This window comes from Megachile rotundata, chromosome 9, assembly GCF_050947335.1.
Source record: "Megachile rotundata isolate GNS110a chromosome 9, iyMegRotu1, whole genome shotgun sequence".
NCBI lineage: Eukaryota > Metazoa > Arthropoda > Insecta > Hymenoptera > Megachilidae > Megachile > Megachile rotundata.
The window spans coordinates 7,545,953-7,572,938 of record NC_134991.1 but is presented as its reverse complement, the minus strand read 5'-3'; the positions used below and the strand labels follow the sequence as shown (position 1 = coordinate 7,572,938).

At 35.6% G+C, this 26,986-nt stretch overlaps 2 protein-coding genes across 6 annotated transcripts in view; both read right to left on the bottom strand.

Moving 5' to 3' along the window:
- Positions 1 to 122: 122 nt before the first annotated feature.
- Positions 123 to 17,189, bottom strand: qvr (glycosylphosphatidylinositol-anchored protein quiver). Of its 4 annotated transcripts, XM_003706363.3 has the most exons (6): positions 16,872 to 17,186; positions 14,472 to 14,689; positions 10,866 to 10,996; positions 7,707 to 7,754; positions 7,216 to 7,362; positions 123 to 6,745 (listed from the first exon to the last, which is right to left on the bottom strand). In XM_003706363.3, the coding sequence occupies exons 3-6, from the start codon at positions 10,888 to 10,890 to the stop codon at positions 6,489 to 6,491; spliced, it is 477 nt and encodes a 158-aa protein (XP_003706411.2). In that variant the 5' UTR covers positions 10,891 to 10,996; positions 14,472 to 14,689; positions 16,872 to 17,186; the 3' UTR covers positions 123 to 6,488. The 4 variants fall into 4 exon arrangements, with proteins under 4 accessions (XP_003706411.2, XP_076391944.1, XP_076391943.1 ...); XM_076535829.1 differs by lacking the exon at positions 10,866 to 10,996 and having other exon boundaries at positions 14,472 to 14,716; positions 16,872 to 17,189; XM_076535828.1 differs by lacking the exon at positions 10,866 to 10,996 and having other exon boundaries at positions 16,872 to 17,189.
- Positions 17,190 to 20,785: 3,596 nt separating this feature from the next.
- The window catches only part of LOC100877896 (cilia- and flagella-associated protein 298), a 119,627-nt gene continuing 113,426 nt past the window's right edge, over positions 20,786 to 26,986 (bottom strand). For both annotated transcript variants that reach the window (XM_076535701.1, XM_076535700.1), the window contains one exon: positions 20,786 to 26,347. In XM_076535701.1, the coding sequence (XP_076391816.1) occupies positions 26,237 to 26,347 (111 nt within the window). In that variant the 3' untranslated portion in view covers positions 20,786 to 26,236. The remainder of the gene's footprint in view (positions 26,348 to 26,986) is intronic.

The window sequence follows — 26,986 nt, the reverse complement described above, 5'->3', positions numbered from 1 at the left end:
CAGGCCAATTTAGGCCATGTATATTCCACATATGAGAAAATGTGTCCAGCACAGAGTTCGTGATCATCGAGTTAATGATTCGGCTTATAATCGAAGTGACACAAGAAAAAGAAAGAAAGGTATATGTACACATACATGTATATTTTGCATTGAGGTAAGTCAACAAAGTATCACTTTTCTTTTGTATATGGTACTCTATTATACTCGCCTTTAACAATAAAATCGCGATCTGGTACACCACTTTTTAATCGTATTAACAATCGTTAAATTACAATATGCCCTTACAACCGTGCGCTTGCTCCTAACATTCATATACTGTTCCTTGAACATTTCTATCCGCAACTGGAGCAATGTTGCACCATTTTAAACATTTTCAACATTTCAAACACTTGCATGGATAACACCTCCTTATTCGAAATTTGGAAAAGCTCGTGAAAATATTATATGTTCTTAAAGTTTCGATACATTCATTTATACTGATTTAATGAATTGCGTTCAATTTGCGTCAAAGATTGTTAGAAGAATGGACAACACAGAATGCGATTATTTGACAATATGAATTATTCGACAATATGTTTTATGCTATTGGCTGAAATTTTGAAACATTCATTACCCATGCTTTTTCAACGAGAAAAATTCACCGTCGCATTTGTACCAAGGTACTTGCTTAACACTACATGTTCAACATTAACGTGTTCAATTGTCATCGTTTCAATTATAGCTAAGCACTGCTTAACACTATTACCATGGTCTGTTATCACTATCACACTACTTCTGGTAAAAAATTAATAAACACTAGGGCAAATAATTCTTTGTCAACAGCTTTCGCCTCGATAAACATTCTTAGAGTTAGCTTGATTTTATCGACATTCTTACTATCACGCTTACCATTAAACAGCGCTTAACTATTCAACGTTAGCTTCAATAATCCTATTATTATCCAGAAATTATTATTACTTCGCGAAGGCAACGATATGTGCATTAAGGAAAATTATTTCACTCTATCACCTGCGATTAGAACCCTTCTCCTCGCAGAAGGTTGCAATCATAATTACAAAATTAGATGCGTCTTATCGATTATACGCTGTAACAAGCAAAGTCAACGTCGCAGAATTTCTTCGAATCGAATCGGTGCGTTAACCCTTTGACGCGATTAAAAAGCTTAAGCGTTTGCTTTTCAAGCTTCGAAATTATAGTTCACTTCAGTGATGGACACTGCCTTGGACACTGGAAGATATTCAATTTAAGCATTTGTGGATTTGGTTATTTAAATAATCGAAATTTCTATATTTCTGAATTTTTAACACAGGTTACATTTTTAAGATCTCAGGTCTTGAAACTTTCAAATATATTCTCATTTAATTCCCAAATTTTCACACTTGTAAATTCGCAAAAGTTCAAATTCTCAAATTGTAAACATAAAATTTTAAATTCACAAGTTGTCAAATTAAAAATTCTTCAATTTCTGATATCTTTAAAAACCCAAATCCTCAAATGCCCAAAATTCCTAGATCTGCAACTTCATCTTCGAAATTTCTAAATGTTTCAAATTCTTACATCCCGAAATATCTAAGCTTCCAAATGTCTAAAATTCTAAATTTCGAAATTCCTAAATCTTCAAGCAAACTCCCCCATAAACCTAAATTTCCGAACGCTCAAACTTCAGACGCTGGTTTACCCCATCACTGACCTATCGATAAATTTAACACGAGTAAATCGTGCAAAGGGTTAAACCAATACGCGGCAATCAAGCAAAATAGAACCAATATTTTCCTTACGAGCTAGATATGTCTTCTGTTTGTACACGTTCGGAACACTAAAACCTTGGAGTAATCTGGACACCGTAAAGCTTGAAAGAAAATGGCGTCCGTTTGGAACAAAATAGGAGAGGACGAAGTCACGTGCTGCTTAAAACGCTACTTAACCATCGAAACATCATTTCATGCTATCAAATATACTCTAGAATCGTCTTAAATCAATCGAACTGACATAAACGAAGAATCAATGGGTCATTAACATCCCGGGGCAACGACACACAATCGATACACATCGACACGCAAAAGACAGATGGGTTCTTGACACTTGCATCGTTAAATATTCATCATATATATAACCATTCAATTATGGCCAATGCTCACCAACATCGAGATCAAAAGTATAATATATAGAGCATATCGATACATAGGTTATCTCGGCGCGTATAAACATCGATCTTTAACAAACAAATCGTACATCGATGATAATCTGCTCGGCTCTTATGCAAGCGCTTGTGTAAATAGGCGAACAAAAAATAAATATCGAGCCTGCATATTTTTTTATAGTCTCGATCGAGACGAACAGATCCGACATCTCACAAATATAGAAAACATGCTGACATATCTAGTAGAGTTTCACATAGACAGAGTGTTTGCAACGTATATCAGATCCAGATCGTGCTCGATCGTTTGATATTTCAGCGAGTTCGCTATTATTTCGCATGGTACTCGTTTCGCTAGCAATACGTGGATTCTATCAGCTGCGAGGCCAAACTTAAAGTCACTCGTATCACATGCTGATTCAGCGACGTTGCTACAGCGTCCCTCACGTGCCTATTGTGTTCACGAATATTTATATTCTTTTATGGTCTTTACAGTTTTTAATAGAAGGGTCACAGAGTTTGACAGCAACTTGTGACTGTTTTTGTGATTACTAGCAATGATCATAGTAATCATAGAAATTTAGACGGTATTCTTAGAATCTGGGAATATGAGTCTGGAACGTCGAATGTTTAGGGACATACATAGAGATCTGGAAATGTAGAGATTTATAAATATAAGAGACTGAGAATGTAGATATATAGGAACATAGGTGAACGAATATAGGAATTTGTGTTTATAGAAATCTACAGAAGAGATGTAGAAACATAGTGATTTAGGAGCACAGAAAGTTAGAAATATAGAAATCTAGAAGCCCAGGGATTTGATGAACTTTAGTAGCAAAAGTTATTTAAGCACTTAGGCCTCTAAGTACCTGTGCATATAGAAATCTGTCGATACAAAAATTTGGAATGTAAGAGTCTGGAGGTCCAGAAACCAGGAAATATAAACATCCAAAAATACAGGAATTTGGAGCTATAAGAACCCGGGAACTGAAATCTATAGCAAGAAAGTGAAAGGAAATTATATCTGGAGATCTAGGAGAATAAAATGAACATGGTCCAGAGAAATAAGGTCTAGATGAATCTCACTCATATTTCTATAACGCCAATTTCAATTTTTTCCACAATAGGCAAGTTGGTCAGCCTCGCGACGACATACCGGAAATAAAAAAGAGCAGAATGAAGAAAACCGCGATAGAAGGAAACCGATAGCCTCGCAGCCGCGCGTGCGACAATGAACAAATGACGCGACACGAGCCGCATGGCTTGCCAGAGAAACATCGGGTAGCTCGCTTTTCATCGCAAGCACCGAAGCTTGTTTGGCAAGAGGCTTCACCTGGGAAGCCTCTCTGTGAGGACATGCGCGTTCAACTTGGCCGTGCCAGCCGTATCCTCAGACAATCGCGTGATCGAAAGCTCGGTTCACGAGTACCTTCGTCGAGCGAGTCTATGTCGCTTTCCTCGATCGAGTTCCTCGCTGCGTGCCCGTCATCTATCGTCATCATCGAGAATCGCAGTAATCGGAAGCCTAAAGCGATCCTATCGATGCATTCGTTTTCTCAATTGGCGTGGCACGTTCGAAGCTGAAGGCCCACGTTGTGCTTTGTTTGTTCGATCTGCCTCGCGTTGCATTCGTCAGGGTGGAAGGTTTCGTGTTCGGGTTTGTTCATTTTAAGCCGTGCCTCAATTGAGAATCTACATTTATTTTTTATATGAACTGTTCGAAATGGAGGCTTCGTTCTCTTTCGAGGCAGGCTTCGGGCTTGGAATCCTTTGTCTTTCGCAAATGTACTAACAACAGATTCATGCAAGTGTCATGCAAAGTGTTGCACGGCGAAAGTCAAACAGAGAACAGATCTTTTGAATAGCAACTTATCTGATCTGTTCTTTTGTGACATTCGACTGTTACTGAAAGTGCTACAATCCATGCACTCGAATTCGCACCTGTCTACGTGTGAACACACTTCTGCTAAATACGTGACTGCAGAACTCACTAAGTCTACAATGGTACACACACGCGCGCGCGTGTCTTCCGATCGTTAATTCTACAGGAACTTTTTTCCAATTTAACTCTGTAAAACTTATTTAAAACTCGACACCTCATATGAACACTGTAACTAGGTTCACAGTGCTCATCGATAAAAATTAGTTCCCATTTTGAATTACATTACCTTTCCAAATTTTGTCATTGGACAAACATTCATTGGATGAAAGACCATCGTTTTTGGACAAATTTTTAAGTGAAAGAAAGATTTTGGTACTTATTTGGAATGGTAACAGTTCGCAAGACACACGCGCAAATCGAGGAACGTAGAACTCGAAAATGCTGACTGTCGATGCTCGGCTTCCGAAGTCGTTGCTTTTTTTGTTCATGACGTTGCCGGATGGACATGCCGAAACCATGCCAGACCGTTGTCTACCTTAAGCTCCGTGTACTATGGGCCATTCCCGTTTCGCTTATGGTGCATGACACGCGAAACACTAGTGTCTCGTTAAGAATGGCGAATGGGTAAACACAATATGGGACATTAGTGACATAGAACAACAGGAAAATGTACGATAATAACGATACAAACGTGTTACGAGAAACAGAGATAAACGCTATTTTTTATTAATAGAAAATAGCATGAATTTCATATTGAACGGGTTAGCATGTGCATAGATATCGAATGTTGCATATGTATATCTACTTTTGTTGCGTAGTATATCTACTTTTTATTGGAAAGATGGAAAATTTTAAGCTCTGTTCTAAATTTTAGCAGATAGTTTGATTTTTTAAAGATTCACAATAGATCTAGAGTGAAAAGTCACTTAAGAAAAATCACTTTGGTTGTGAGTTTTTGAGTATAAAGACTTTCAAAGATATAAACGTTTTAGAAAGTGAATTTAGAAAGTGAGATTCGGAAATTCTGAAATTCAAAGATTTGAAAATTCGGGACACTGGAATTAATAAAGTAGGAAATTTCTAAGTTTTAATATTCGAATTGAGCTTTTAGAAATGTAGAAATTTGGGATAATTGAGAAACTTGAAAAATTAAAATTAAATCTTAAAATTCAGTTTATAAATAATGTGGAAATTTGATGATAGAAATTTTAGAATGCAAAAGCTTGAAATGATGACTTGAGAATGTAGAAAGATTTGATTTGATCTTATCCCCCAAATCGACCTAAAAACCTTACCTAAAGGAAGTTTATATTTCACCTTTGCAACATCTAAAATCAGCACTTCAGCAGTACAAACATTGCATATCAAATGTCTACCAAAAATTGACACATCTTCGCTAACTTCAAAAGTGATATAACAATCGATTTCTATGCATCGTATTTTTGCATCTCTCTGTTTCTATGCAATCATCCTTAATTTGGAGGTTCTCTTCAAGGTCACTCCCAGTGCAGGATGTGTGCACGATGGGGAAGCGGAAGATGTGAATCGATACAGCTAAAACAACTCGTAGATCTTGCAATGATGCAACGTTGCAGATACTATAACTATGTTACGTTTCCTATTCTGACATGAAATATGGGTAACAAGCCAGTGGAACTTGAATGAGAAACATCGAATAGTTTCTAAGCATATCTCGCGGGTATCGGTATCGATTCGATTCGGTCAAGTGCCTAAAAAAACTACTGAACGATGCTTTTTTAAGATAAAATAAAAACAGAAAGGTGAATTCGATCGTAACTCTAGAACACATGCAGCATTACTTCGTCGAATAGAAAATCACAGCTACACGATTTCAGAGACGCCGATAAAAGTTAATCATGTAAAGCATGACTTTCTGGCAGTACGAATTTGACTTTCCTCTGTTTGATCAATTCGCGAGTTCCAATTCAAACGTTTTCACCGGTTAGCAAGGAAGGCAAAGTTCGAAGCTAACTAGATAAACTGCTGACGCGTGTATCACGAATATATGACGATGTTAACACATGATCGAGGAGTTACCAATCGAAAAGACCGCGGTAAAATCGTGTGAGTGATAGAGTCGAATGATATGTCTAGAGAAAAACACGATCGAAATTTCTCGCTACTGATTACGCCGAATAGAGGGATGAGCGAAACAGAGTGCAAAGTCTTCTTCCGCGAAGAAAAGAGATTCGAACGACAGATTATTTTCTTAAATTTGTATGGATTCCGATCGATCCTCTTTCCTTCGACGAAAGAAAGGTATATCTTACCTCTCGCTCGTTATCATCGTGGAAAGAAAGACGCGTATGAGAGCTCACGGGTATCCAACTTGTCTCTGTACAGACAGAATCGTTCCCGAAGATAGTTCTAGTCGCCGACTAAAACTAAAAACTCTACGAGGATATGATCGCAAACCACTGCCGGGTGAATCGAGTAAAATCAGTGTTATACGACATGACCATTGCAACGTTCTACAAAGCAAGCTGGGGTCCCTAAGATGACCGAGCGTAGTACAAGGATGGTCGACAGGATCAGCAGGAGTGCGGGATTCGAACACGAGGTCGGGGAGACACGATTGCACATATCCTCCTCACAGAAGCACATGTGACCAGTGCCGGTACTTTCCATCATGCACACGTGGTCCACCATGAATAAGTTTATTTGTAGCTGTGATGTACAGGTCCGCCTCACGCTCTCGTACGCTGCAAATAAATCACAAATTATTATTAATATATTATTTCATAGGTGCTACTTAAATTATTTTGTAAGCAATTCTTTTGGAACATATGTACATATGTGACGCGCAAGAAATTATAACTTAACTTATATCATAAATAATGGAATTCTTTTGGAACATATGTGAAAAACCTCCAACATTACTATGATTACATGATGATATGATTAATTAGTAAAATTTTTATGTCTAATGTAAAATTTATATGAATTCTAATTTTTGAACATATGCAAGTCCAGACAATTTTAAACTAAATGATAAATTTTTGATTGGAGTTTTGTATTTATTTTTTAAAAATGAAGTTATAGTTTTGGACAAAGAAGTTATATTGCATTCGAGGAGATATACATATGATCACATATGTGTTTCTAGTGTATCACATACTAGTTATTGCGAACCGCAATTGTATGAAATGCCACAAGATTAAACGACACTTACGTGACTTTGCGTTGCGAACCATTTTCACGCAACAGCCGTTACATGTCATGAGGGGTGGTTGATCCCTCGGGAGTGCGGTATAGTTGAATGGATCCTTGCATCGGAGATCCGTCCACGAGTCGCATTCGTAGCAGTAAACAGAACGAGCTGCAAAACACATTCACAATGAACTGCAACGTCCCCTTGCATCGTAATTTCCAAAAGAAAATGTGCGAAAATGCTTGTAAAAATACTTGAAAGCTCGTATTATACGTAACAAAAGATCCAACAAAAAGTAAAAAGAAATTGCAGAGAATATATAAAAGAATGAGCGAGAAGAACGCAAATTGTTGATCTTACGCAACTGAATTACTAAATAAATGTAAAATAAAAGGTAGAAGAAAAAATAAACAAAAATGAATAAAATCTTCAAAGAACAAGCCCTGCAGAATAACGTTGGCAGACAACGATGACAAGAAGGACACTGAAGAGAAGCTGGTTTGATCACTCACTCTGGCACTCCGCGCGACAGACGGTGGCAACCGCGAGTACAATTGCCGCTGAAACGAAACATTGGTCACTGCTTTAGACGATGACAACGATGATCTTAACTGAGGGTGTCTACGAAATGATAATCATGAACAACAAAGAAAGGGGTGCACATCGCTAGAACTACCACTATGTCGTTCCTACTGTCACTACCTTCGCTATTGCAACGAATCTATTTATCGTGGTTGCATCTAGGTTCAATTGTAACTATACACGCTCACACAGTATCTTGATATCTAAATATTTCATCTTTTACTGATAATCATTTAAGGAAATATTTGCTTTTTCATTCGTTCTGATTCTACCTGAGATATGAATTCTTAGATTAATATTAAAGTATCCAGATTAAGATGAAAACATCCAGATATCTCGATTATAGAATAGAGTATGAATGCGGTGTTTGTAGTCACTTGTATTAATTTCGTATGTTGTGCAAGCACGGCTGAAACTGGAAGTAGAATAAGTCAATAATTTCCGACTTACGCGTCAAGAGTTTCTCGTCTCTAGGTGTTATAAAACGTCAAGGTTCTCGTGCAATATTCAATCGAGATTAAAACAGACTATTTACATTTATCTCACAAATCGAATTGCAACGAATGTTTCGAATCGATTTTACAGGAATAGTCTTAAACTTTTATTTCGTGAAACTATCGAGAATTATAGACTGTGATTAATGGAGTGTGACTATGAAATTTCCATAGTGTGACTATGAAAATGCAATCACGAAATGATGATCATCGGTTCCGTCGTTTTCATCAACTTTAATAACATATTTGTACGTACCTCGTGCACAGGTGCAGCGATCGTACGCGTGCCTACCAATGTAATTGATTCTAAAATGTTATTTTTCTCAACGATCTACGAACAGGTAGTTCATGGGAAGAATAATAATGAAAGGGAATTGTATATTCATAACGTGTCGCTGGCGACAGAAATGGCCTTCAACTTGCTACTTAGAGAAGACTGAAAATGCTAACAAGCAAAGACTTTCTTGTACTAATTATCTCAAATGTTTTTTAATAGATTGTTTTAAATAATAGTTTAAAATTTTTGATTTAAAAATACTGTAAATACTGCGATACAGAGATATGTGAGAATATCCCACATATAGAGATTTATTGATGTGGGAAGAGATTTGAGGTTTTGGGAGAAATTTGAATATCTAGAATTTTGAATTAGGATTTTCTTGGAATTTGGAGATCTGGAGTATGTATAGGAATGTAGGGATTCTCTACATATTTCCTAGGGATTTCTTAGGAATTTAGAGATTGTAGGACCTATAGATATAAATTTTGAGATTTGGGGATCTAGGTATCCTCACATCAATGGTTTCGGTAATTAGGTGTCCATATATATAGGGATTTGAAGCTTTGGAAATTTGGAAATTTAGCAATCTATGTATTTACTGATACGGACACTTAGCAATTTCAAGATCTAGGGATACATGGCCTAGGGAATTCGGGGATGTAGATTCCTACGGATTTAGAGGTGCGTAGACTTAGGGGTTTGGGGATGTAGGTATCTACGGATCTAAAGATTTTGAAACCTAAAGGTCTAGGAATCTAGAAACGTGGAGCTATAGGGATGTCGGAATATAGAAATTTAGAGATATAGAAACTTAGGAATTTAGGAATCTAAGAATCTAGAGATGTAGAAACCTACGAAGTGGTAAGCCTAGAGAACTAGGAATCTAGGAACTTGGGAACAAAGGAATCTAGAAATTAAGAAATCTAGAAATCTAAAAATCTAAAAATCTAAAAATCTAAAAATCTAAAAATCTAAAAATCTAAAAACCTAAAAATCTAAAAATCTAAAAATCTAAAAATCTAAAAATCTAAAAATCTAAAAATCTAAAAATCTAAAAATCTAAAAATCTAAAAATCTAAAAATCTAAAAATCTAAAAATCTAAAAATCTAAAAATCTAAAATTCTCAAAAACCTAAAAATCTAAAAATCTTAAATTTTGAAAATATAGAAATCCAGAAATCTAAAAACGCAAAACTTCAGAAATCGATTGATTAAGAACTTAAAATTGCAGATATCTAAAGTGAATCTAATATAAAAAACCTCGTCAGCAAAGCATAAAATCTGTCCCCAGCGACGTGTACCGTAAATCCGCCCTTATCTACGCTAATCGTAAGTTCGCCTCGCGTGACAACGTTTTTTCTGTTTTCGTCGTTCGCACACTCACCCGGAGCAGTGCACCGGATCACCTCCGAAACAATCGATAAAGCACAGTCCCATTCGTATCTAACTATTCAGGCATAATTATTCTTTCAAGGGGAAAATTGCTAGCGTTTTCTCAGGGCGTAAAGCGATAGACGACACAGCATCGTGACGCGTAACAAATATTCCCCCTTTTTCCCACTAAACTCCAGAGACACGTTAAACTGTTCGTACCTCTTTGGGATAATATATTGCGTGAACCAGTGGAGCGATTAATTGCTTTCGAATCGATTTTTACTTTCGGTGGACACTAAATTTTGCAATATACTGTCGTTCAAATTAAAAAATAGGGGACTCTATATTTTTATGGAACTGGAGGAAATAATTAAGTAGTCAATATGTTATAGACAATGTTAGCCTACTGTTGCTGTATACGAATTAAACGAAGATAGTTTTGTTAAATTTATAACAATTTTGGTACACAAGTTTCACAACTCAAGAAACACATAATTATAAAATTAATGTTGCAGTAATAAACTACGTCAAAGTCTACGTCAATTATTTAATTACTTGAAACAGTCTGAACATAAAAATGGTAATATCTAATTATCACAGTAATGTGAGAACATTTTATAAACTACCAGTAAACTACTTTGGTGAGTATAAAACATATTTTCTTAAATACATCGTACCGATATCGAATCGCGTAAAAAAATAGCTATTAATTACAGTAAATAAATAAATAAATAAAATATGAGAAATTCTAGGACACACAATGTCTTCGCCTAAGTTGTTCTATACATTTTTAAGTGTTTGTGCTGAAATTGTTCAAAGTGCCCGGGACTCCAACGGTGGATAAAAACGATTGAAAGAGCATGAACAATAAATTACGTTTACTCAGGAGATTAGTTTGGATCCGTAAAAAGAAAGCGTAGTAAATCATTGCCAAAACTCACCCACTATCAAGTGATTCGTCCCCATGTTTTTCTCGACGGTTTCTTCTTACTTGCTTAGCTTCATGCCGTGTCACGAGCTTACACCTACAGTAAAAATGTGCACCGGATGCAATTCTCGGAGTCGCATTCGACTGAAAAAGAGAGAAAAAAATCAACTTCTCATCCCCTTGTTCTAATTCGCTCTTAACCACTGACCGCTTCTAATTACTCGCAATCGAACGTAATCGACAGGCAAATTGTATCAAAGCTGAAATAGAATCGCCTCTTTTAGAAAATCAATATTCGGAATGGATAGATATCTATGTAGGTGTTCCATGATCAGGCGAAAGGTTAATTAGTCTGTTTATTATACTGTGAAATTGACGCGACTCGCCCTCGGATGCGAATTACCAACATACGTTAATTAATTACGGGATTATTGAAAAGTTCATGTTCGCTAATTAAGGAATCGGGCAAAGGTTTGTGATCATTTATTTTATGGTGGGTTGTGATGAATATTGAAATCTGATGAATTTAAAATTGGAGGATGAGTTTATCAGATAATCTTTTGATTTCGTGATTAAGGGTGTTTTGAAATTAAGGGGGAGGAATATCATTTCTGATACTGGGGCTTTCAGCAGGTTGGACTAATTAGGCTCGTTAATTTTTGGAAGTATTGAAGATTTTAATTTTGAAATATTAGAATTTTGGGGATTTGGGAATTTAGGAATTTAGGAATTGGGGAATTTTGGAATTTGGGAGTCTTGGAATTGGAAAATTTTGGAATTGGGGAATTTTTGAATTGGGGAATGTTGGAATTTGGGAATATTGGAATTTGGGAATCTTGGAATTGGGGAATTTTGGAATTGGAAAAATTTGGAATTGGGGAATTTTGGAATTGGGAAATTTTGGAATTGGGGAATGTTGTAGTTGAGGAATTTTGGAATTGGGGAATTTTGGAATTGGGAAATTTTCGAATTGGATAAATTTGGAATTGGGGAATTTTGGTATTGGAGCATTTTGGAATTGGATAAATTTGGAATTGGGGAATTTTGGAATTGGAAAATTTAGAATCAGTATTTATTTAATTAACACTCTTATTAGAACCTTGCAATAAAAAAATTTTCAATATTCACTTAAAAATATTTAAATTTTAAATTTTCGAAAGAAAAGATGAAAATATTGTTATTAATAAGATAAGATAAATTGTAAACTTAAATTGACTAAAATAGCCATAGTAATACGTTACACGAAATACAGCCATTTTCACAGTAATAATCTACCTGTTAATAAATTGTGGTGATTAAAATTAGTAATCGGGTCAGTGTGTTCTGGTTTTCACGCAATCTTGCGGCAAACAACACTGCGGTACGTAACTAGAGCCAACAAAATACCGCATGTTCCTTTTCTACGATTCAGTATTCTTGTCTATACAACGCCTTATCAAGACTTAGTTGGCAAACAGAACTATGTAAATATTGTCAAGAAGTTACGTCTTCGTGCTTATAGTATCTTAAATAAAGAAGTACGATAACTGTTTTTTATTATGTAATTTTAAACATCCAAGTTTGTTAAATAATAAAGTTATTTCTTATACTTAAGAAAGATGAATAAGTATTCATTATTTTGTGTTGATGAATTAATTTGGCAATTTTATTAATTTTATTGATTGTTTCACTGATCTTGACATTGGTATCGAGTTTAATATTACAAAAGGAGGAAGAAATAAACAAAAGTTTAATAAACAATATTTACGTTTGAATTTTTAATTAATTATAGCAAAGTTATTATATCAATCTCTAATTATATCGAAGTTAAAATATTTAACAGATATGAAGTTTTAAGAATATATAAATATATTTTTAGAATATATGTATAAAAGTTAAACGTGATTTAAACCAAAATAATAGTCAAAACATATTGAAAATGAACCACCTAATTTTCTATTAATTTCAGTAATCTGAACAACATAAATTTTCCTAATATTAAGATTAAAGAACGAATTAAAAAACACGTGAAATTCCAAATGGTGTTCCAAAGATGTAACATAATTATAGTGTTCAAAACTGTGTAACATAATTTTAAAGGACTTCAGACATCGTACTACGAAACTGATTTAACGATCGATCTCAACTCATGTAGAATAATGGATGCTCCTTCTGGAATAATAGAAGCCAGAATAATGGATGCCTTCACGTAGATACAGTCTTCTTTGTACAACATTGATGTGGCAAGGGAAATATGTTTGCACGTACAGCGGGGTACTTGACGATAGAAGAGACGTTAAGCGTCTAATCCATTAAAAAGGATTTTAATTTGCATTGCACGCTAAGGTTTCCATAGTGATTGTTGTCTGAAGAATCATTTATTCTGAAACTTGTGAGGCTTCGATCCGAGCACGTGGATGTCATTATCGAATAAACTTCAATCGAAAAATACGTCTGATCTCGTGCAAATCTCAGTGTCACGTTTCACTTAACATTCCTTACGGATAACGGATCTCTTCCTATTTATCGCGAAATGTGCGGACTGAGGAAACTTATTTGGAGGTTAAGTAGACTTCAAGGAGACTTGTAAATATGTTAATGTAGGTTTTTGGATGTTTCACTTTTTGAGAAATTTTTGGTACATTGATATTTGTTAAGGGTTGGAAATTTTAGGAAAATATGTAGATTTTTTTTTTAGGTATGTTATGAAATATGTGTTGTGTTGGGAGTACTTCCAAATTTTTAGATTTTTAGATTTTTAGATTTTCAGATTTTTAGATTTTTAGATACCTAGATTTCTAGATTTCTAGACTTCTAGATTTCTAGATTTCTAGATTTCTAGATTTCTAGATTTCTAGATTTCTAGATTTCTAGATTTCCAAATTTCTAGATTTCCAAATTTCTAGTCTTCCAAATTTCTAAACTTTCAAATTTCTAATCTTCCAAATTTCTAAATTTCCAAATGTCTAGTCTTCCAAATTTCTAGATTTCCAAATGTCTAGTCTTCCAAATTTCTAGATTTCCAAATTTCTAGTCTTCCAAATTTCTAGATTTCCAAATTTCTAGATTTCCAAATTTCTAGATTTCCAAATTTCTAGTCTTCCAAATTTCTAGATTTCTAAGTCTTTACATCCCCGTATCTCTACACTCCTAGATCTTTACATCTTCACATCTCTATAGTTTTAGATCTCTACATTCTAAGATCTTCACATCTCCAGATCTCTATAATTTCAAACTCCTATATTTTCAGACTATTACATCCCCAAAGTTGTACATCTCTGTATCTCCACATTCCTCCATATTTATATACCCAAATCTCTACGTCCCCAGACATCTGCATTGCAAGATTTCTACATCCCCAAACTTCTATATTCTGATACTTCTACATCATCAGATTTTTACCCCTTCAGATCTCTAGCTCCACAAATCCTCAAATTTCTATTTCACCACATCTCCACACCCTCCACATTTCCATACCCTCCACATCATCTCCACACATCCACATATCTGCATCCCAATATCTCTCCCCAAAATAAAAATGGACGTACATCCCCACAATAGAAATAAACGAGTACATAAAAGTAAAAGAGACCGCTAATAAAAACAAACGAGCAACAATAAAAAAAATTGATGTAATTACCTTGGCTGAAATCACAGTACTCTTGGTCTTCACGCACGAAATACAAGTCCAACTTTTCAAACAAGGAAGTAAACATCCACTGACTAAAGTAATGGGTGGTTCAAACTGTTAAATTGAATCTTGTCGTCATTCTGCTACGAGGAAATAAGATCGTCCACGTCTGAGTTGTGCTTTCCATCAGAATGCCTCATCTTCCCCGCGAGAAAGACCTGATGTCACTGTAAGCGAAGAGGGGACTGACGATACTGAAATAATTTCAAGCGAAAAAATTCGTCGTTTCCTCACTGAATATCGCGATGCATATTAATTGCATTTTCCAAGAAATTGCGGTTAGTAACTACTGTGTAAGACGAGCCGAAACGGAAGATTGTCATTTGAAGTAATTTAGCCAGACCTGAATTAGACCGTTAGACTTGGCAATGTGTCAGTCGTAACAAATTGTTATTGTTGTCTGCTTTTGTGTTTATTTCGAGAGTTTGCATAACGGATCAGGGTTAATTCTAATTTACGCGATATAGGAGGAAATTAAGAGGGTTGTTGTGGTCGAAATTTCAGACAAACTTGAAATTTCGCTTTGTGTGAATTTACAACAAGCTTTAAGGTTGAAGTTTTGCTTCGTATGAATTTACAGCTAGCTTTAGGGTTGAAATTTTGCTTTGTGTGAATTTGCAACTAGCTTCAGGGTTGAAATTTTGCTTTGTGTGAATTTGCAACTAGCTTTAGAGTTGAAATTTAGCTTTGTGTGAATTTAAAACTAGCTTTATCGTTGAAATTTCGTATCGTGTGAATCTGCTACTGTTAGGGTTGAAATTTCACTTCGTACGAATTATGATCAGTAGGGTTGAAATTTTATATGTGAATTTATAACCATTATGTGTACCCTTGATTCACTATTAAGTATTAGTATGTATTCTCTAAAATATTACTAATATTTAATATTAATGAACATTTGCCTTCTACTACTGACTATAACAAAATAACCATAGCGAAGTTTCATATCATTCCTTCAATGATAATTTTCAAAATAATTTTTTTTTCTAGTCTTCAAAAACTTTTGTCCATAAAAATTAAAAGAAACAAAGATGCTTCTAGGTTTAATTTCAAATCAAAACGAAGTAAAAGCACATGTGTTAAATTGGATAGCATAGGAAAACCTAAATTAAACAAAGAAAACTATTCGAGAAACGAGATAAAAGTGAAAGAAAATACACTCTCAAACTGTAATTACCGTAATGATTACCATTAATTAAAAGCTTACATAAGTCCGAGGGCACTTTACAAAATCTTTCATTGCAGTAAGTGCTGCTTCAACCTAATTGTTTGCACATCAATGCAGCACAAGGCAATTGATATTCAAGGCAATATGTACCACGATCGCTTAAGGATTGAACCCGCTGTCCTGCTCTTGTTTGCATGAAAGAACAGAATGCATAACAAAAAATGTACACAGAAAGAGTGCAACTTAGTAAAGTGGATAAATTTCTCGTGCAAGCTTTGTGATCGAAATGTTGATAAATGTTGAACTTCTTAAAAGTCCTCGCAAGGTTTGCAATTTCGGTGCAATATATGCATAATTTTGGTTCAGTAAATGGACATGCACATAATTTTTACAAGTAGGACCGTTTCCTATGACGATTAAAATTTGAACACCTGTTGCTCAAAGTAGCGTGCGAAATGCTGTCCGAATTTTAAGGGCAAAACTTGCCCTTTAATGACTATCGAATTCATGCACACAGAATCAGTTATAAAAGCAAGTAATTGTTTGCAACAACGACAGATAAACACTTTGCTCACATTCCCTGATAGCTTTAATACAATTTCAAGCACGTCGATTAATGGTAAACTTGTGTTTTCATAGGTTTTCATTCGCAACCATTGGCTTCAACGTTTACAGTCCAGAAAAAGAGCATTATCTCTTCAAGGTAACGTTATTATTTATACTGGATCCTTACGTAAGCAAAATGTTTCGTTAAACTGATAACAGCTTAGTTGTACTACGAAATAAAGAAAATTCAGTAGATAAGTGCAAAGATCAGACTCTCTGACATTAAACACTTCAACAAACAAGTACACAAATGCGAAGTCTAATTAAACAATCGTAAACGATTAAGTGCAAGAGTCACGGTAATGTCCATGAAATTATCAAAAGCGTCCATAAACGCAACTGGAAGCATCGGAAGATAACAAATTACAAGTAACCGCGTTTTCTGCTATTTCTGATAGAGCACAACCACAAGACCACAAAGAATACCTCGACGTTCTTTTACGTTTCGAGTGACCCCACGATCATCTTGGTTATCATGCATTTCACTGTCATGAAAATCAACCCCACACGATCACAAAAATAATTAATCGTACGTAAACGAGAACGTCTTCTCTAAAATCCTCGTCCATACGTACACAAGTAATAGGACGATCCGGAATACTCAACCGTACGAAATTGGAAGTGGAGGAAAGTGGGCACAATTCGATCTTCGAGCACTCGAATGTTTTTTGGTGGATCACGTAAATTGTAGTCGATTAAGCAACGTTTTTATCCGACTTGCGAACCAGCAGCATGGCGCTGGACGATTCCACGTATGGCAGGACGATGCGGTTTTCAGAGGGTGCAGTGGTTGTTGCGACTACGCTAGCGCGTTTAAGCGTCGAAAAGCGTCGCGACGCGTCGTGGCGCGGCGCGGTCTACGAGGAGCGCCACCCCGTGTCGCGCAATCGGATAGAGGAGAACTGCGGATCCAGGTCGATCAATATGACGGGTCAGCAGTCGTTGCCTCGTGCCTCGTCTTGCGGCATGTACACCCGCGGCCATCGCACACTTGTCTAGGGAAAATGGCGGCATAGGGATAATTTCTTCATTTCGTATTAAACCATTTTTAGATCCATTAACTTTTACGCTTGAAACTCATATGGTACCTCATTATCGTATACCACATATCATATACGACATATATCATCGTATGTAGTACATCATGTAATGCATATCATACATACATCATACATATCACACGTATATCACATAACATGTGTCTCATCATAACATGTCTATCATATAACGTATGGCATGTACTGTTTATCATTTATCACACATACATGATAGATCATATATGGTACATCGTATATATCACATATTGTGTATCATATGGTACATCACATATGTCGGAGTGATAATTTGGGTCGTCGATCAATATGGCGGGTCAGCAGCCGTTGCCTTATGCCTAGCATTACTGCAAGTACACCTATGGCTATTATACAGTTCTCTAGGGAAAATGGGGATGTGGGGATATTTAATTTGTACTTCAGTACGGAATTAGATTTGTGTTTTAAGCTTAAAATTTAAATAGCTGGAGAGTTTGGGAATTCAAGAACGTAGAAATTTGGGACTGAGGAGAGGGGGTTTAGAGATTTAGAAAAGTGGGAGATCGAGAAGGGAGGAGTTTGGGAGAGTAGGGTATTGAAGATGTGGAAATTTGAGAATGTGGAAGTTTGAGAGTGTGAGAATTTGACAATGTGGAAATTTGAGAATGCAGGTATTCAAGGGTGTAAAGATATTTCTAGTAAACTAAAAATGGGGAATTTGAGATATGAAATTTTGGGTGTAAAAAATTTGAGAATGTGGAAATTGGATATCATGGGAATTTGAGAATATAGGAGTTTTGGAATGTAGAAATCAGAAAATTTGGGAATACAAAAATTTGTAAATTTGAGTCATTTAAAAAATTATAGTATTTGTAACATTGGGTGTTTGGAAAATTGGAAATTGAAAAATGGAAACTTGAGAATTGGAGTATTTAAAACCTTGAGAATTTGGAAATTTAAGATTAGAAAATTTGATCACGCGAAAGTTGCTAACTATACTCATGTGATTCCATGAAAACCCACGTTGCACCTGAGTGTAAGTTGAATAACCGAGATATAACAGAGATGTGGCAACTCACGTTTGCGCCGTAGCGTTTGCAATTTTCATGAACCGCACATGTGCTCCTTGACACACTATATACAAGATTCTCTGAATCTTAATAAAGACATTTTCAAGTTGAAAGGAGACACAATTTCAGACCTGTACGCATATAGATTATGCAACTTGTCAGGGCAGACTTGTATTTCAAAATTTATTTTAACCATTTTATAATGTGTATCATAATGATAAATCAATTATGAAACAATGGAGAAAATTAACAGTCATTAAGACATTAAAGAATATTTATAGTACTTATAACGAAAAATAATAATTAACCAAAATTTATAACGTGTCAACACAGTCAGTAAAAACATAAACACCGATGCGATAACTTAATTAATAATTATCGGAAAATTTTGAAAAGTGTACAACTTAAAATCATTCTCAATATAATACAAAACTCAATCTGAATATATCAAGAAGTATATACATGTATCAAAATGTGAAACGTCGAAAGATGTTTATTATCTGCTGCAACTGCTTATAGAAGGCCACTTTTTGCCGACCGAGGGATAAAAAGCCTAATCCTCACTGTACGAGTGCAATCAATCGATTATGCAATCTCTGAGATGCGTTTCGAGCGGTAATCCTGACTGGACAACCTATCGATCATGGATCAATCACTGAAATGCGCTTCCGCGTGCGGCAATGTAAGCAGTTAGTGAGTCGCATGGTTTACGGTTCCTCCGGTTCCCACCATGTCGTAGGACGAATGGTCCGAACTGGTTGTAATTTTATTGTTTACAAGCACAGTGTGTGCACGCAAATGTTAAACATTCGACCTATTTATCGAGTGTTTCGCAAGTAAGTGTTGCCACTAGTTCTTGCCAGTATATTTGGTTCAATTGGGTCTCGTGGTTCACGTAAGTCATGCGACTACCCTTTGACCCTGGAGGGCGAGGTTCACTAGACGAAAAATACTGATCCACACCTCAGTAGAAAGTTCTCTTAACTTTCTTGTCTTCTAGTAGAAAGTTGCTCTAACTTTCTTCTACCCCTTGCTTTTTCACATTGTTATAGATTATACGAGAGCAATCTTAGAATGAGAGGTACACGGCGCTTAGAATAAGCTAGTTTTAAGTTGTCTGGTGTGCTTACGTGCTATAAGTTGGTTTTAAGAAACTTGTAAGTATGTTACAAGCTCTTTGCTATGTTATAAGGAACTTATATATTTTCGCGAGCTAACAGGCTAAGTAGAGTCAGAACTCATTTATCCCTCCGATAATTGAGGGAGTTGTAAATGGGGGGTGGCTGGGATAGGGTGGGTCACTATCGCAGCCACGTGGTGTGACCTGGTAATCGATATTGTTCTCTAAAGATTTTTCGGAAGATGAACTTTAGGAAAAGATATCAAACTAAAACCTATGATCTGGGTTTACTATTATATTTTATTTATTTTCTAATGTGAGAAGCTCTATGCCATTTTCTGTGATGTAATATGTAATTTTTAAAGTAATAGTAACAAAATGGCTGCATGATAAAAAGGAAGTTCCAATAACATCGGTATGTCAGATAGTGTGTGGTACATACTGTGTTATCCTTTGTAGTTAAAGTAGGTATCATTAATATTTTTTCCTGCAGTTTTCTACATTATTATTCATTGGTAACAAAATTTTTTTTTATATTCGATATGTGTTCGTGAAGTTTTTTTTCAGGAAATAGTATATTATGAAAGGGATTTTATTGAAAGATTGTATTGTCTTTGATAGATGTTTTTGTAATTGTAAGCTGGAAGATTTTACTCTATTAATTTCTAGTTAGTACCTTCTGATTAACTTCATCTACAAATTATAAGAAATTTTTGAATTTGTAGAGTAGGGAATTGGAAAGGTTGAGAATCTAAGGAGTTGAGGAATTGAAAATTCAGGAATTTATAAATTTGATAATTTTATTATTTGAGGAACTAATTTGTGAATGTAGAAATTTAGCAGTTTTAGAATTAGAGTGTTTGCAAATGTTGGAATCTGGTAATATGGTTTCTTAATAATTTGGAAATCTGGTAATTTGTGAGAGAATAAATTTAGAAGTTTAAGGCTATTAATAGTTTGGAAATTTGAATTTTTAATTTAAAAATGTAGGAATGCAAATTTATGATCTTCAAGATACAAAATTCAGGAATTCAGAAACATACGAGCTTCAAACATTAAAATTAATAAATGTGGCAATTTAGAAATTTATAAAATATCCAGATACATTTTGTAATGTTCAGAAAAAGTTCCAAAATACTTAAAACTTAAAAGTTTCATGCATCGAGGAAAATCGCACAATTGATTCTAAATAAAGGAGAAAAGGAAAGACAATCAAAGATAATTCGATTGTTTCAGTGAAATTATGTATGTATATATATCTCGTGAAAAAGCTTTGACAACATTTTATTGTTAACCGCAGAAAAAGCCATATACACTTTCACACGAAATCGATCATAGTTTGTAATAATATCGAAAATTTATAATAATTAAATGTTGTACATAAATATAAAGACGACGATGTTGCACGTTCTCGTGTGTGCCAAAACTGTACAAAAATTATCTCGAACATCTTTCGCAACGCTCGTTGAACAACTTATTACTCGGTGATTGTGGCATTTTTTATATCCATTTTTTATTCATTTTTTTTTTCTTTCTTCGTTCTTTTATCCTGCTCGATTCTCTCGTATCTGTTTCGTCTTTTTATTTCTTTCTCACCCTCTCTCTCTCGCTTCTCTATCTTGCATCGGTAAAATTTCATACTAAATTGCATTCTGAGGTGCGTTTACAAGTTCGCGGAGCTTTTCTTCGACTTCACATGAGATGCGATATATTTTTAAAATCGATAATCAAATACACGGCCGGAGCGGGTGGAAGGAACGATTTTTGGTGTTTTTTTTTTATCTTTTTGCGCTTCTATAAATCTATCTATCCTATGTACTTTTTAGCCGCGACGGTCAAGTGCCATATATATATTTATTTATTTATATATTTATTTTTATTCATATAATTTTTTTTTGGTATTTTAATCGGTACTTCGAACGCAGCACGCACATTTGGTTTTTTTTCTCCGTTTACATCGCGAATTACTGATTAACAACAGCGATTACATATTTAGACGTGGCGTGCTCCATTTCAAATCTCTATTCTTTATTATTTAATGTTTATATATGTATTTTATAATAATATACCTCTTCTCTAGAATTCCTTTGCGACAACGTCGTTAATGCGATAATCGTTTTATCTATCATTTTCCATTTCATTTCTTTTATATTTTTACGGTATTGCTCTATCCTTATCGCGACTTCCAACGTATATTTGATCGTTTCTCTTCCCGTTTCCTTTCCCTTCAAATTTTAATTATCGTTATTAATTATTTAGTATTATTCCCTAAACCGATTCGTTCGACATTCTCGACATGTCAATTATGCATTTATTACGTTAATACTTATTAAATATTCTTTTAATTATTGTAGATCACAGACAACTTGTTCTTAATTCATAAAAACAATTCAATTATTATTTCTTTCCATAGTGTACGTGTTTTTCGTGTATCCGTGCGAGTGTGCACACGTGGATCGGTGTCACAAATGTGTGTACGTGTACGTGTGTGTTGTTTTGTACGTGAAACGGATCGCAAATTGCAAAATGACGGGAGTTCGAATCGAATGAGAATCCCTTCGAATTTTCGATGCAATATTCCCTATAATTGGTTTTCGGGTCAAGCACCAAAGTAATTGCTTCTCGTGCAAATTCTTACACGACTTACAATTACCTTTACCTTCTTTCGGAGATCGATCGCAAACTCTACGAAATGTATCGAATTTCGAGCAATGGACTGCTTGTTTGATCGATATTCCACCATTCAACATAAACTTGAAGTTCAATATACAAGTAACCCAGAAAGTTCTTGCCATTCAACGATAAATGATTTTAATCAACCAAGTGCATCAAACTATTTCACAATTTACTTAATCGTTTCATACTACATATTTCTTTTACTTTTTCACAATATTTGCATGTACAATTTTTTAATCAAAAAATTACAGCAAGAACTTTTTTTTTACTCTTTGAAGGAAAGATGAGGGTGCAAAAAATCTGAATTTCTGGAATTTCAAATATTTTGCAAAATTTTCTAAAGAATTTTCTAATTAATTTCTTTCAGCAACAGCTTTCACCGATTTAAGATTTTGATTCACAAAGTGTATCAACTTTAATTATTTTTATAAAGTATTAATATCCTTTATATCTTCTATATTAATAACCTTTTTTCAGTTAGTACAGTTTATAAACTTTGCAGTACTGTAAATAAAAATTGAACTTCCTTATCTCTTTAGTTGTGAAGAGGAAGTTGCAGGCGCGAAGGAACGAAAAAGAAGGAATATAAAATGAGTTAATTTACATTCAAGAGAATCTTCTGATAAAACCAATTTCTTTTGGCATCAGTTTTTGCCATCGATCTCAGGGGTGAAGGTTTGCCCGTCCTGCGCCACTCGTATCGATTCAAGCGCAGCAACGTGGCCGCGAAAAAACCACTGTTACTTGTTTCACCCTCTGCGCAACTGGCACCCTGTTCTGCCCCACGTAATCGCAGGGGTGAGTTTTCCTTGAGCTCACAATCGCCTCGAATTCTATATTTCAAAATGTTGCGTGCGGCGTCTGACAGTGTTCTCCATTATTCAATAGATCCGAAGCGGAAATGATCGCTTTTTTATTTATTCTTATTGACAAACTTGACCCGGCTAGACTTTGAAAAATTCTACTCTTCCGAAACGATGTATCGTTGTGTCACAATGTGTTTTTGAGCGAGGACTGATTTATAGTATTCATCAAATTGCTACATAATTTTCGTACAATCTTTTTTTGTTATTTTAGTTGCATGTTACTTTTTCAACTTGAGCGATTATTTGTAATAGTTGTCTCATTTTTGGTATAGGAATTTTCATCATTTTTGTATCGTCTTTGATACTTTGTATTTTTTTAGTTAAATTTCTGCATCATTTTAGTCGAATATTTTTATCAACTTGTTATTTTAATGGAATATTATTTCTGATTCAATTATTATTTATTTTAACTGCTGACAACATATGTGTAAATATAGAAATTTACTGATAAACTCTGAACTTTGCTGCAGTACATAAATTGAAATTGTAAAATTTTTGTTCAAAATTATATTCACAGTACCACATCACATTTAACACTCCATTATTATGGAATTTGAATCAGATATTTGTCGAAAGGTGTAGTATAATTAAAATATGACTATGCGATTCACAAAATTAAATTTTCTTCCGAAATTATATTTCATCCCCAAAAAATTTGTCCCCATAACAATTGTATGCGCAATACAAATCAGTCCTCGTAAAAATTCCAACACCAAACAACCCCCTAAAAATTACATTGCTCGATGTTTTACAAATGTATCTGTGATGGGGGTGTTACTCGAAGCGCAATTATAAATTCACTAATAACCCGAATACCCGTCAATCGTATCGAATATACCTGACCGGAAGCGTGTGTCCCAGACACGATGAAACGGACGTGTGTGTGTGTATGTGTGTGTCAGTGTTTGATACAGTGTGTACTCTACGATGCACGTGGAGTGGCGTTTCTCGGATGCGTCATGATCACACAGCAAGCAGATTAACTTATTAATACTTGTTAACTGGTAACGGTACTCTTAATTCATTAATTTACTCGTTTTAAGCTTTAGTCCACTTGAGTAACGCGACCATATCTCTCGCGATATTTCGCCGTTCAGCCTCCGTTGTTCGTCGTTCCAGTTCCTTCATTTCATCCGTTTCGACGAGTGAACCAGAGTGAACTTATTGTGCATGTAATAGTCTTTTCGCGTACGCGTGTGAGTAAATTATGCGAGCGCGTGTGCTTACGGCAGGAATGCTTTTTTGCTCGAAACCGAGCAAGGAGGTGAGTTTCTATGTACTGTTTCTCAGCGATCGACATTGACGTTCGTCGTGCAGGCGTGAAATAGCTCGTTCTCTTCTACTTTGTATTCAGGAGGACACTTTTCTCAGCATGGTTACACAAATTGCACGGAGAAAACGGTGTGCCTCGTTGTAATCGAAAATCGATCTTTACTGGGTGCTTTCGAAACGTCCGAGAACAAATTGTGGGACAATTCTTTACGATCTTGACTTCGAGATACTTTTCGACTTGGTTAGCTCTTTTAACGATACAATTGCAGGGATATTTATTTTATAATCTAAAGGACACCTGATTGTAAACCTAGCAACCTGGAATTTTAGACTATCTTGAGAGAGTTCAGGAAAACTAGACTCTCAGTTTAAATTGGATAATTCGTATAATAAATTTTATTTGGATAATTTGTAACCGAGAGAAGCTTAGATGTGGACACATTTGTGGACCACAAGGTAGTGAAATGAAGAAATTAGAAATATTCGCAAGGTTTCTCAAATGATCTTGAGTAAACGAGCAAATTTTCTTTTTCATGATGTTAGCACTAATTTTGCATTAACAAGTTGACTATCATAATGAAAGTGGCCATATGTGATAAGGCTACTCTACAATTTTCAGTATGATAATCAACGTGTTATGGGTACAGTTTGTTATCTTTCGCTACAGATTTTACCCAATTCACCTCTCATTTTCTAATTAATCAAATGAAGTTTACAATTCGAATTACAAACCAAAATCGAACAGATCTCTTCTCGAAATAGTTAAACATTGAACGAAACAGAGGAAGAAAACTCACAAGAATATCAAGGATGTCAATAACCACGATACAAGAGTTCTCCACGAATGGAGGAAGAGTTTAAACCCCTCGAGAAGGGGTTGAATAATTCCGAGAAGGATCCAAGTCTCGTTTGCATCGAGTTGGAAATTCGTTCGCGATGTTTCGGAAGCACTCTTCTTTTTTGACGAGCCTCCAAAGGTGGCGGAATATCGGCCAAATACAATATTTCCTCGCTGGATCCTCGCCAATGATATCCGTTCTAATCGGCAGGATCGATCAGGAAAAGGTCGCCAAAGGATTAATCGATCGACGGAGAAGTTGAGAGGTGGCGCTCGCGCGCTCGGGCGGTTATCGAGTAGAAAAAAGTCCGTCACAAAATATCGTTATATACTCTATCGGATAATAATTATCGCGTACACAGTGTTGGGGACAGTTATGCGACAGCGTGATTGCGTGTTCAAGCGTTGTTCGTCGCGTGAACCGGCACTCTGGATCACTCTTTTTTGTTCCTTCGAAATCATGGACGCAAATGGCCGTCCGTTCGATATTTCCCTGGCAAACGTTCTACCACTGCGCTCTACCCGGCTCTGAGCTCGTTACGAATGACAAGTAGAAAATGTACACCGAATTCGTTTAAGTATGGCGATGGAGGAATCCTCGAGGCAACATTTCTCCCTGCATTCTGTGCAAAACCAACTACGCTAAATTGGTCCAGTATCGAAACAAAAACATGGACTGGCTGGTTAAGCACCAATCTCGTTACCATAATATCTCTCTGTCAATATACACGCTTGCAGAGATAACGTTTCGCATGCTCGGGATCGTATACTGTTACCAAGGGTCGAATTACGGGTGTCGGTGGTAGAACGCGTGACCGATCTTTCTTCCCTAGCGTTTTCTCTTTCGAGACAAATTTCGTGGGCGATCGCTTCGAGAGAAGTTGAGCATCGTGCATCTCTGGTTCACTTCGTGGAATCATCTTTTGACGTTTTGCGCTAATCAGACGTTCTCTGGTAGCCATGTTTGGTAGTCGGGTGAGAGAATATCGGCTGTTCGGTCGGTAATTTTAATCAGCTACGTGGATCGAGTTCTCTCTTTCTTCTCTTCGTTCCCGTTGTCGGGCCGCTTAGTGCGGTTTCCATGAGATGTTGTTCAGACCTTGAAAGTGCCGCTTCAGACTGCTGCCGTCGGCCCAGGGGGAGTCGAGATACTCGTCGTCATCATCTTGCTCAAGTTTCTGAAACACCGGCATCGACGTTAATTAGTGAGCTCAGGAAATTTTCGATCTTTATTGCTTTATCGATGTGATGCTAACTTCTACACATTTTCAACGCTTTAATTGAAATAACTACAAAACTGATATAATGATGACTGCAATAACAGCAAAATGGATAAACCACTCTTAACTCTTCACAATACTTGACTTAACTCTTAACTCTTTCTAATTACATAGCTTGTTAAGATTAAACTATTGAATTGAAATAAAAAATCTATAAGTATAGTCTCTTATATTTTATCCTTTGCTCCCTTTTTTACTTTATTTACAATTTTATGGTAAGGCAGTCTGTGGCTCAGTTAAAGATTTTACGAGGAGTTTATTACCTTCGTAAGAAGCAAATTTTGAGCAAAATATTTTCTGATGTCGTTACACTAATTTCTGTAATATTTCCAGGGGGTTATACACGAAGAAAACTTTATAAGAGTCTGTCGATGTAAGATGGTATAAGCAGGTTGCCAGAACCGAGGCCGCTCTAACACCCAACGGGGACAGCATTATCGATCGCATAACGCTAACGAGCAATTTCGCGTATTAAAATCCGTATTTTATCGATTACGATATTGGGAACATGTATGGGTATCTTTACAACTGCAAGAG

What these genes read in the sequence shown, in the direction of transcription:
- qvr (XM_076535829.1), bottom strand. Translation starts at nt 14,547, where the DNA reads ATGTTTACTTCCTTGTTTGAAAAGTTGGACTTGTATTTCGTGCGTGAA. An exon ending in CTGTCGCGCGGAGTGCCAGA is followed by an intron (nt 7,363 to 7,706) that starts GTGAGTGATCAA and finishes TGTGTTTTGCAG; the next exon opens with CTCGTTCTGTTTACTGCTAC. An exon ending in GGTTCGCAACGCAAAGTCAC is followed by an intron (nt 6,746 to 7,215) that starts GTAAGTGTCGTT and finishes ATTTATTTGCAG; the next exon opens with CGTACGAGAGCGTGAGGCGG.